A 12,525-nucleotide genomic window follows, 5' to 3' on the forward strand; every position below is an offset into this window, starting at 1 on the left:
TGTTCCACCACTGTTCCAAAACGGTTCTACTATGGCTCTGCCACAGTTCCACCACAGTTCTACCATGGGTTCTACCACAGTTCCACCACAGCTCTACCATGGGTTCTACCACGGTTCTACCATGGGTTCTACCACAGTCCTACCATGGGTTCTACCATGATTCTACTATGGCTCTAAAATGGTTCTACCACGGTTCCACCACTGTTCCACCATGGTTCTACCATGGCTCTGCCACATTTCCACCACAGTTCTACTGTGGGTTCCACCACTGTTCTACCAGGGTTCTACCACAGTTCTACCAGGGTTCTACCACAGTACTACCAGGGTTCTACCCCAGTTCTACCCCAGTTCTACCATAGTACTACCAGGGTTCTACCACAGTACTACCAGGGTTCTACCCTGGTTCTACCACAGTTCTACCATAGTACTACCACGGTTCTACCACAGTTCTACCAAGGTTCTACCACAGTACTACCAGGGTTCTACCATGGTCCTACCACAGTTCTACCACAGTATTAACAGAACCTGAGACGATGCTGGTATTTAGATGTTTTAACTTCCCACTGAACTGCTCTGATACTTTTTTTCTGAGGGTTTATGTCTTTTATCTGTTTCTTTCAGTTTATTTATTTTTTGGGTTTTTTTAGACGTTTCATCTTTATTTCAGTCTGAATCTGTTCATCTCTGTGGTTTTCAGGATGAACCTGTACAAACTGCCCTGACTGGACCGTTCTTCTGCTGTGTTTTTCCAGTTGAACGTCTGTTTTTACAGTTGATGTCCTCAGACCATCTGTGTTTCCGTTTCCTCTCAGACACTGATGGACGTGGTATTTTAGGTCCGTTATTCGTCTCCACTCGAGCTCAACAACACTGTTCAAACGAAGCGAGTGAGAAGAGGAAACACTAGAGTCTGAAAAGGATCAAGTCCAACAAAAGCAAAACAGACGAAAAACCAAAAACAGAAGAGAACAGGAAAAACAACTACACAACACACACCAGCACACAATATACACAACACAACTACACAACTCACATTTAACCCCTTTAGCCTCTATCACACCCCTTTGGTCTACATCAAACACTGTTGACTCTGTATCAAACCCTTCAGTCCATATCAAACCCCTTTGGTCCGTATAAAGGGATGTGATTGGCTTAGACCAGTTCTGGTCCTGGTTTAAATGGACCTGGGCTGATCTGCTCTAATGCAGGGGTGTCAAACTCATTATGGTTCAGTTCCATATTTAGCCCAGTTTGATCTCAAGCGGGCCAGACCAGTAAAATAATGACTTAATAACTTACAAATAATGACAAATCCAAGTTTTTCTTTTTGTTTTAGTACAAATAAACTGATACTGATAAGAACTGAATCTGAACTGAACTGAAAGAACAGAGTGACCCCACTGGAGTCTCTTTATCTTCATACACACATTCCACAATTATTACACAGTTCAAGCATCTCCCCTACCCCCATTGTTTTTTCACGTCTGCTGTCTGCCTAATGTTCACGCTGTCCCCCAATCCCCTTCAAATCCATGAAAAAATTCCAGCATGTGTCCACGTGTACTGTGTGAAAACTGTCTGATGTCTTATATTTGTGCTTTGCGTTATCTTCTGTTCTTCACTGCAATTTTCGAAGAAAGGGTTTTGTGGTAGCGCTCTAGTTGTACTCTGTACTAGGAGCAGCGGCCTGATGTCCTTAATCATCGAACTCAATTTCGTTTGATGTACTTTGTACTGTTAAATGACAATCAAGGCAATTCTGATTCTGATTCTGAAATAAAACCCCAATTAAATTATAAAAATACTTACATTTTACAAAAAAGATGTGAATAACCTGAAAAAACAGAAATTTCATTTGAAAAATTAGTGCAATTTTAACAATATTATGCCTTGACTTATTATTTATACATGTGCATTTACATACAATGTTCCATAAACATTTGGTAACAGGCAGAATATTGTAAAAAATTTGGAGTTCGGAACTAAAATTTGAACAAATTCTACAATATTCCATCTCTTATTATTAACTACTACAACTCCAGATCCCAGTGGATCAATAAATGCACAAAACATTTAGTTACAGGCAGAATATTGTTAAAATTGCACATTTGGGGTTGTTCATCTTTGTTTATGTTTATGCATTCATTTGCATTTTATTCTGAAAAAATTGTTTTGTAAATGTAAATATTTTCACAGCGGAATTTTTTTCACTTAAATTTTTTCCACATAATTTTTTCCCGAAGAAAATTTGTCGTCATTATTTATGGGTTATTGTGTTGTTATTTTTACTGGAGATCACATTGGTCTGTATGTGGAACCTGAACCAAAAGGATTTGGACAACCTGGACTGTTCAGGTTCATTTTTGCACTTTTATCCCACGGGCTGGAATGGAACCTTTGGCGGGGGGGGCCAGATTTGGCCCTCAGGGCCGCATGTTTGACACCTGTGATCTAATGGAAAGAAACCAGCTGAAGTCCAGTCCACGTCAGACCAGTGTCAGAATCAGAACTGTGGGTCCATGAATCAGACCATGGACCAGGGTTTCATCTGCATGAGGACCTGTTCTCTACCAACCATCACGTCCACAGTGACATTTTCATCAGCACATGAACGCAGGAGGGCGTGAAGGGCGATGCGTTCAAATGCACAGAGATGTGTGGAAATGTAGAGCGTCGATGCATTACTGAAGAACACATTTACATAAGAAAAAAAGAAGAAAAAGAAAAAGGAGGAGAGGAAGAAGAAGAAGGGGGAGGAGAAGAAACAGAAGAAAAAGAAAAAAGAAGACGAAAAGAAAAAGTACATATAGTGTATTTAGTCTTTTTTGTTTATTTTATTCCTCTGTCTGAGCAAAACTTATTTGTCTCTTGTAATTTTTGCTCATGTTTAATCATTTTCTAATCAGCAGAAACAGAATTTTCCATAATTCATCATATGAGAAAAAAAAGTGTTGAAATGTGTCATGATGTTTTTATTTTATGTTATATTTATTTCATATGTTTTAATAAGCTCATGTTAATGTTAAACAAAACAGATATTTGGATTGTTTTTACATAATGTTGTGTTTCAGCTTTACAGACATTTCACTACTACTATTATTATTATTATTATTATTATTATTATTATTATTATTATTATTATTATTATTATTATTATAATTGTCAGTAGTTGTGTTATTATTAAATTACACAGGTTTCAGGTCCTCTCTAATAATGGCTGTACTTGTACACTGTATTCTCCATCTGACCTCGTTAGCCTTTGAGGACCAATAAAAGACCAGCAGCTGAAGACCAGAGTGAGTAAAAGCATGGAGCTCATAAAGCAGACTGTACTGGAGCCTCACAGCATAAAGGAGGAGGAGGAGGAAGACTGGAGGAGGAGGAGGAGGAGGAAGAGGAGGAGGAAGATTGGACGAGGAGGAAGAGGAAGAAGAGGAGGAGGAGGAGGAGGAAGAGGAGGAGGAAAAGGAAGAGGAGGAGGAGGAAGAAGAGGAGGAGGAGGAAGGAGAAGGAGGAAGAGGAGGAGGAGGAAGAGGAGGTGGAGGAAGAGGAGGAGGAGGAAGAGGAGGAGCATACGCGTGTTGTATTCATGTGTTCCAGACTCTGGACTAGACTGGACTGGACTCTGGACTGGACTAAATTGCACTAGACTGGACTGGACTAGCCTCTGGACTGGACTGGACTCTGGGCTGGACCGCCGTCTCAGATCTGGATTCTAACGTCTGAGGTGAATGAAGCAGCGTTTGGACCTGGACCCACCCAGACCCATGTGGTTCTATCAGGTCCAGATCAAACCTGGGTCTGAGGGTCCGGTCTAACCGAGGCGGTGGGTGGACTCACCGTATGGCGTGATCCATGCGTGACACTGTCAGATACGCCGCCAGGTTGGCTGTGTACGAAGAACATACGATGAGCGTGAAGAGCCACCAGCTGCCCATGACGATGCGGAGCGCCACCGAACCCACCACGCCCTCACCACCTGCACACAGGAAGGCAGCCACGTTAGCGGTGTTAACATGGACCACAATAACAACTACATCATCACCTACATCATCAACTACATCATCTTCATCATCATCATCATCCCGCCCCTTTTTTCCTTTTTTTCCTCAAACATTTTCTGTGATCAAATGATACATTTACAATTTTAACTTTGATTTCGATTGCAAATTCAAAATTTTTATTAAATGAAAAAAAAAAAAAAATCATTTAAGTTTACATTTTAATGTTGTCATTTGTGTTGTTTGTGACGTCATTCACGGTTTGTCATTCATGTTATTTGTCATTCATGCTGTTTGTCATTCATGTTTATGTTGTTCATGTTATGCCATTCATGTTGTTCATGTTTATCATTCATGTTGTTTATATTGTTTATGTCATTCATGTTGTTTACGTTATGTCATTCATGTTTGTTGTTCATGTTGTTTATATTATGTCATTCATGTTGTTTATGTTGTTCATGTTGTTTGTTGTTTATCGTTCATGTTTATATTGTTTGTCATTCATGTTGTTTATGTTGTTCACGTTTGTCATTCATGAATGTTTGTCATTCATGTTGTTCATGTTGTTTAAGTCGTTAATGTCATTCATGTTGTTTATGTCATTTATGTTGTTCATGTTTGTTGTGTATCATTCATGTTGTTTATATTGTTTATGTCATTCATGTTGTTTGTAGTTTCCTGTTGGTAAATGTATTTTCATGTTTTTTTGGTCCAACTGTCCGGTCCACTGTTGTTTCTGTGTCAAACCCGTCTCTTGTCCATGTCCAAACCCATCTCTTCTCCTCCTCCTCTTCTTCTACTGTTCGCTGTTGTTTCTGTGTCAAACCCGTCTCTTTTCTTCTTTCCTCTACTGTTCACTGTTGTTTCTCCGCCTGCCTTTAAGTCGTCCTCAGAGTTCTGCTGCTTAATATTTCACATGTTCTAAATTCTCCTGTGATGCTCGGCCCTCCTCTGCTGTAAATCCTGCCTCGCGCTCTGATGTAAAACCCTCAAATCAAACCTAAATCCGTCTTTACAAGGACCATAATCTTCTCTGGGCTGTGATTGATTTCAGCACTTTTTATTCTCTTTGAAACCCAGCGGTTCTGGTTCTGTTTGAGCTTCGACTGGTTTCTGTCTGGGTCGATAATGGGTCAAACAGGATTCAGAGGATGGTTTTAACCCTTTAAGGACTCCCATTAGAACAGGACGCCAACATTTATTTATCTTGGTTTTGTAATAAAATGTCAGAAAATGTCCTTTCTATTGGCCTTTTTCTGAACTTTCAATATCTGTCCATTAAATAACAATCAATCAAATCCATCCATTAATTATCATTATTATATATATGTAATACATATTTAAAACAGCGTGTTAGAGTGAAAAACAATGCATTTTTTGAGGGTTTTATTCTGAGGAAACATTAACAAGTCTTTTTTGGTTCAATTAAATCCACATTAACCCTTTAAGGATTCACATTAGGACACAAATTTATTTGTTTTTTGTTACAAAAGTGTCAGAAAATGTCTGTTTTTACCAATTCTTTTCTCAAGAAGAACTTAACTTTCAATATCTGTCCATCATCACTACTATATGTAACAAATGATTAAAACAGTGTGCTAGAGTAAAAAAAAATGACTTGAATTTTTATCATATTTATTATAAAATCAACTGTAAATGTAGATCACTAAACTTTCTGAGTTTCTATAAATATCCTTTCCTGTCTTTTCCACGTGTTGATCCATTGTAGTTGTTCTAGATCATTGTGTGTCCATGTTCTTCTTGTTCTTTTTGGTTCTTGGTGTCATTTGGATCCTATTGATAGTCTGGGTTCACTTTGTGTCTAGTTGTAGACAGAGCCCCTCATTTCACTGACAAAAACATCCATCAGCTGATTCAAATACACACACTGGATCTGTGTATGAACTGGAGAGATCTGACTATAGATTTACACAAACATACAAATATACAGACATTCAGAGAAGATTTACAGATACAACTATCAAACAAAGGAAATTGAGAGCCATAAGAGGAAAGAGGGTGGGGGGGTGGGATGGGAAAAGTTTTTGTTTTGTTTCGATTTCCATTTTTATTATTTTTATTTATTTATTTCTTCTTTTTTCTTCTGATGTTTAAAAATCATCCCTGTGTGGTGTATCTGTAAGTTTATACATTTATGTGTTTCATCTGGAAAATGTCTTATCTCACTGTAAAAGCTTCTGTTAATAAAAACAAGACTTAAAAAAAAAAAAAAAAAATCAACTAAACAAACCACAAAAATACAGAGAAAAACAGGGAAAAAAAAACAACAAAACTCAACAAAAACACATCCAAACACTCCAGAACAGCACAATCACTATTAGATATAATTATTTATATGAATTCACCACTAAAACACTGATCTCTCTCACTGACTGCACTCTGCTGCTCTAAGCCCCGCCCACTTCCAATCCTCCCCCTCAGCCAATCAGCCCTCCACCCTAATGTGTTCTAGATTAAAACTGTTATTAAATTGCGGCATCAGTTTCTCGTGCCGTTGGATGGCGTTCCTCACCTTGTTGTACGAAGGCCCCGTAGACAATCCAGATGGCGCTGTGCAGAGTCCCTGAGCCCACGGCGGATGGCTGCCCCGGTGCATTCTGGGTAGAGGAGCGCAGCGCCTGCAGCCGGTTGAGCAGGAAGATGAGGACTCCAACCACGGGGATGGCGGCGGCGATGCACGCCCACACGGCCAGGTCAAAGGGCGCAAACAGCGAGAAGATGTTGATCTTCTCCTCGGGTTTCCGCAGCAGGATGCCCACGCTGTAGTCCAGGTAACGCTTACTGAAGTCCACCACATTCTCCCGCTCCGGCGTGATGGTGATGGCGGAGACGGCCAGGTCAGCCCTCTGGAAACCAAACCGTCAAACCGTGAACAAAAGCAGAACAACGAAAACAAACGGATCAAAGAGTGGAAGAACTGTGGCGTCGTCTGAAAATAAGGCCTCGGACGGAAGGGAACTGACGGAACCACAGCAGGTCACATGTTTACAACCACAGCAGGTCACATGTTTACAACCACAGCAGGTCACATGTTTACAACCACAGCAGGTCACATGTTTAGAGCCAATCACATTTATTTATATAATGTAAAACCATAATCAAAATTATCTCATGACACTTTACAAATAGAGCTGGAATAAACCAGACTGTCAAACCAATTTATAGAACCAACAGAACCAACAGGAGTAAACACTTTATCTTAATCGTATCATGTCTAATCGTGTAAATTCTGGTCGTATAAATTCTAGTTGTGTAGTTTCTAGTTGTGTATTTGTAGTCGTGTAATTTCTAGTCGTATCATGTCTAATCGTGTAATTTCTGGTCGTATAAATTGTAGTCGTGTAATTTCTGGTTGTGTAAATTCTAGTCGTGTAATTTCTAGTCGTGTAAATTCTAGTATTGTAATTTTGAGTCGTATCATGTCTAATCGTGTAAATTCTAGTTGTGTAGTTTCTAGTTCTGTAATTTGTAGTCGTGTAATTTGTAGTCGTATCATGTCTAATCGTGTAATTTCTGGTCGTGTAAATTCTAGTCGTGTAATTTCTAGTCATGTAGTTTCTAGTCGTGTAATTTCTAGTTGTATCATGTCTAGTCATGTCTAGTCATGTGGTGTCAGTCCTTGTTCTGGTCCTCTAGTCAGTCCCTGCAGGTCCACGTGGGTTCCAGGTCTTCGTACCTTGTTGATCAGATCTCCGATCATACCGTTCCAAGACCCGTTTGGGAGCTGAGATCCATAACGACTGTCGGAGACCTGCAGAGAAAACAAAGGGAACATTTAGAGGTTTTAGACGTTCTGGGAGACTTTGAGGTGGACAACATGGACTCGTCCTCCATGCGCCTCACCTGGTAGATTTCATATTTGAAGCCCAGGATCTTGGCGAGGGCATCCAGGACGTCGATGGAGAACCCTTTGTACCTCTTGGGTTGTCCCAGGATGTTTTCCGCCACCATGACAAAGGGGTCCTCCTGCAGAGACAGACAGACAAGGACGTTAGCGAGGAAGAGAGCATCAGACATGATGAAGATCAAGACAAAGAGATGTGGACGAGGACACCATAAATGAGGATGAAGGCATCAGAGATGACAGATGACTGAGACACAGAGACATGGACATAGAGCTGTGGACACAGATGTGGACATAGGGATGTGGATAGAGAGACGTGGACATTGACATGAGACACTGATCAGTGAATCCTCATTAGGACAAAGTTTCTTTTCATTTAGTCCATTTGTTGTTTTGGATGTTTGTGTTCTTTTGTTCTGTATTTGATTTGTTTCTGTTCATTTTATTGATCATTTAATCCATCTTGTATATATGTAGTTAATTCTGTAAATTATTTGGTCTTTTTTTTAATCAGTTATTTTGTTTATTTTGTTCATGTTATTGATGTTTTGCTCATTTTTCTTTTTTTTTTATTACATAATAACATTATATTCAGTTTGTTGCTTAATTTATTCTTTTCTGTTCATTTTATTGATTTTTTCACTATTTTTTTAAAATTACTTTTTGTTAATTTGTTACTAATATTTGTTTATGTTTTTTCTTATTTTTGTCCGTTTTATTATTTTACAGATTCAGATGAACTTTATTAACCTCCAGGTGGAATTGAATATCCTTCAGCTCAAGAAAATAGAAAAAATGAGTTAAAAACAGAAACACTTCAGTCTGTGTTCAGTTCATCTTATTTGGTTCATGTTTGTTATTGACTTAGTTGTTTTTTTGTTCAGGTTCATTCTTATTCTTGTTGAATTTTCTTCTATTTTTTCCAGTTTCAGGATTAGGAAGCAGAGGTCAATGTGATCTAACTCATTTATGTTTGTTTTTTCTATATTTTCACACCAGTTTATCGTATCTGTACTGACATAAACATATAAACTGAACTTTACCACAAATTTCAACTCTCAGACGTACAGATCTGACAGTAAACGTCACTTATTATTGTTGTGTATGAGTCCAACGGCACAAAAAATAACCTTCTGTTCTGGTTTTTCTTGTATCCTTTGTTATTTTTGCAGCCGTTGGTGTTTTGAACATTACACATGATGAGTTTACTGTCTGAAGTTTCATCACGTGGATGTCTGGACTCATCACTGAAACTTTTATTTAACACAAAAATCTCCCGTTTGTTCTCCATCAAACACTGATTTTTACAGAACATCCATGTTTCTACATAAAGGATCTGACGCTCGAGTTCAACTGAAAATGACTCTGAAATAAAAACAGATCAAGTCCACGACCTTCAACGGAAATATGAACAATATTTAACCCTTACACACATGAAATTACTTTTGTGATTTTTTGTTTCCATGGTGATTTATCACCGTTTATGATAATATCCTTTAAATGCAGCTTTTGTCAGTGTAAACCAGTAAATAACAGTGGACGGACACACTGGATTTAAGGACAGATTGGATTGAAAAAGACACTGTTTATTCAGTTTGATCTGTTTAAATAAAATAATCTTTGAATTTACTCTGAGTTTAATGAACATTTTACATGATCAGTGAATTAAATATAAGAAGATACAGGATTTACACTGAAACATGTCAAATACAGGATAATATTAGAATAAATGGAGCTAAATGACTTAAGGAAAGGTGAAATAGAGAATAATTAATGTAAGAACATGGTCAAAGGGGGCGGAGCCTAATGAGGCTTTGATCCAGAATACGACAAACAGATGAAACTAGAGGTAAAGACTGGGATGAAGACCTGGACCTGGACCCAGACCTAAACCTGGACCTGTCCCAGACCTAGACCTGGACCTGGGCCTGGACCCGGACCCAGACCCAGGCCTAGACCTGGACCCAGACCCGTCTCCTCCCCTGGTGGACTCCAGTGGGTTAAATGTGTCTCAGGTTGTTTTCGCTGACATGCGGGTGTGTTTGAGGTGACCTAGACCTGGACCTGGGCCCAGACCCAGACCCATCTCTCCCCCAGTGGACTCCAGTGGGTTAAATGTGTCTCAGGTTGTTTTCACTGACATGGGGGTGTGTTTGAGGGGTTGTGTGTGCGGTGGCTGTTTGTGTGGAGGATGTGTTGTGTGTCTGTGGACATGTTCCTGCTCCAGGGTGAAGGTATTAGTCTCGGTTGGTTGGACATCCACCTCGGCACTGCTGTGCCAGCACAGGGGGTGGTGGTGGTGGTGGTGGGTGGGGGGGGGTGGTGGAACCTGCCATGGACCTGGACCCCCCTGAGGGACGGTGTTTTATCGGTTACAGAAGAGTCTGGAGGGAACGCTGAAGACCCGGTTCAACACCTCCACAGGAAACACCTACTGTGTCTTTAATGACCACAGGATGTTCTCCTGAAGGTCCACAAACACTCACAGTCACTGAAGTCCAAACAAACACAACTCAACAAACAGACCTCAACAAACAGACCTCAACAAACAGAACTCACAGAACTCAACAAACTAACAAACATGTCTCAAAGGACCACATGAAAAATCTTAATGTACATAAACCTCTGAGTCTGTTGGAGACAATTTAACTTAATTTATAACTCACTGGGTGTGGACGTAGAGATGTGGACGTAGCCAAGTAGATGTTTCTGGTGTTTGGTGGACCTGTGTACATAGATGTTTCTGCTGTTTGGTGTACCTGCGTACATGGATGTTCTGGTGTTTGGTGGACCTACCAACAGCGTCACCACCTTGACTGTCACACCTTGCATCCCATTCTCGATGCGACTCTCCTTCAAGCTGCCGTTGAGTCCATGAACTGAATCCCACGTTGCTAACTGTAAAAGCAAACAGAAGCAGCAGATAAATACACAATCACAGCCACACGTGTGAGTTTTAACATCTTCACATGTTCCTGAGGCAGATAGAAGCAAATAAAACTAATGCGACACGAAGCCGCGGCTGCTGTTTCACTGGTTATTCAGCATGTGTTTGAGTCCTGCGGTAAATGAGAGCAGAGCTGCAGAGGAAAACAGAACGGAACACAAAAACACTGTGATCTAATTAACAACACCTCCTCCAACATGAAAAGACCTCCAGGAACATCTGCAGACCATGAATCCGACAGAAAACAGGACAAAACGCTCTGCACACACTGGGATTATTATCAAAACTAACACTAAACCCAGTGTGAAACAACAGTTCACTAATGGAAGAAAACAGTTCCTTGGTTCATGTACGTCAGCGTCTGTTCTATGTAGATCAATCCCCAGTTGAATGGGTGAGGTTGTCAGGTTCTGTTCTATGTTCCAGTCCTGGTTCTGTTCTATGTTCCAGTCCTGGTTCTGTTCTATGTTCCAGTCCTGGTTCTGTTCTATGTTCCAGTCCTGTGGTTTGGATGCAGATCTAACTATAGAAGTGGGCGGGACTTTCACTGGAGGAGAACTCAGCTCATCCAATCACAGTCCATATATGACTTCTATCAGTGATCAATATGAACTAGACTGATATCTGGAACCATTTACATGTTCTAAACCATCAACAGATGGACCAGTAGAAGGAAAGGAACATTTTAACCGTCCATATCATGTCCCTCAAAACTCATTTACAGAAACAAAAGCAGCTGAATGATAGGAATAAAAGAGACAAGATGGTAAAGTGAAGTGAAAGCTGGTTCTTTTTGTTGCAGTCAGATTAATGTGACTGAATATATGTGGTTGAATATATGTGATTGAATATATGTGGTTGAATATATGTGGTTGAATATATGTGGTTGAATATATGTGGCTGAATATATGTGGCTGAATATATGTGGCTGAATATATGTGGTTGAATATATGTGGCTGAATATATGTGATTGAATATATGTGGTTGAATATATGTGGTTGAATATATGTGGCTGAATATACTGTGACATGAGCTGAGGTTCAGGTTCCACTTCTCCCTCCGTCTACCTTTCCATGTTGACGTCCATCATTTGTTAAAAGCTCCAGTTTTAGTCCGACCCGTTCAGTCTGAGCCTCTACTGACACTTCATTCAAATCCATAAGCTTGGATTCCAGCCTCTAAAACCATAAAAGCCTCTATTTTCCACTCGGCCGTTTTTGGGCGCCGGCGTTCACCATTAACGGCGTCTCTCTGCATGTGTCATTTTGATAAAAAGCCTGTGGGACGCTGGTGTTTGGGAATCGATCGGCCTCCGTCCGTCCGTTTGTCCGTTCAGTTTGGGTATGTTCACGGCTTCGTCCCTCGGAGACAAACTCGGCCTAATTGAACGTGGACCCCGATAACATGTCTTAATTCCTCATAAACTCTGCGTCCCTTAATTGAATCACTTTATGAACACTTTCACGCATGGCTCCGAGACAAAATAAAAAATCAATACAATAAAAGTGGGTCATTTTCACATTAGACGAGGATAATGAAGCCGTGTGATCAACCGCGCTCTGATTAATTTCAGCCCATGGTAATGCGACGGCGCTCTGTAATCTCTGACAGAACGTCTTAATTAGCGTCGTTAAGCTAAGCTAAGCTGGTTGTCGCTGTCGTCGTTGTTGTCGTACAGTGTGCGGCTCCGTAAACAACCAGCCAGGGTCACG

At 40.2% G+C, this 12,525-nt stretch overlaps 1 protein-coding gene across 2 annotated transcripts in view; it reads right to left on the reverse strand.

The window, feature by feature from the left end:
• The window catches only part of LOC115415980 (glutamate receptor ionotropic, delta-1-like), a 242,015-nt gene that overhangs the window by 33,042 nt on the left and 196,448 nt on the right, over positions 1 to 12,525 (reverse strand). For both annotated transcript variants that reach the window (XM_030129660.1, XM_030129659.1), the window contains exons 7-11: positions 10,663 to 10,764; positions 7,866 to 7,988; positions 7,699 to 7,773; positions 6,535 to 6,868; positions 3,841 to 3,979 (exon numbers count right to left, since the gene is read on the reverse strand). In XM_030129660.1, coding sequence (XP_029985520.1) covers positions 3,841 to 3,979; positions 6,535 to 6,868; positions 7,699 to 7,773; positions 7,866 to 7,988; positions 10,663 to 10,764 — 773 coding nt within the window. The remainder of the gene's footprint in view (positions 1 to 3,840; positions 3,980 to 6,534; positions 6,869 to 7,698; positions 7,774 to 7,865; positions 7,989 to 10,662; positions 10,765 to 12,525) is intronic.

The sequence above is a fragment of the Sphaeramia orbicularis genome, unplaced genomic scaffold (assembly GCF_902148855.1).
Source record: "Sphaeramia orbicularis unplaced genomic scaffold, fSphaOr1.1, whole genome shotgun sequence".
NCBI classification, from domain to species: Eukaryota; Metazoa; Chordata; class Actinopteri; order Kurtiformes; family Apogonidae; genus Sphaeramia; species Sphaeramia orbicularis.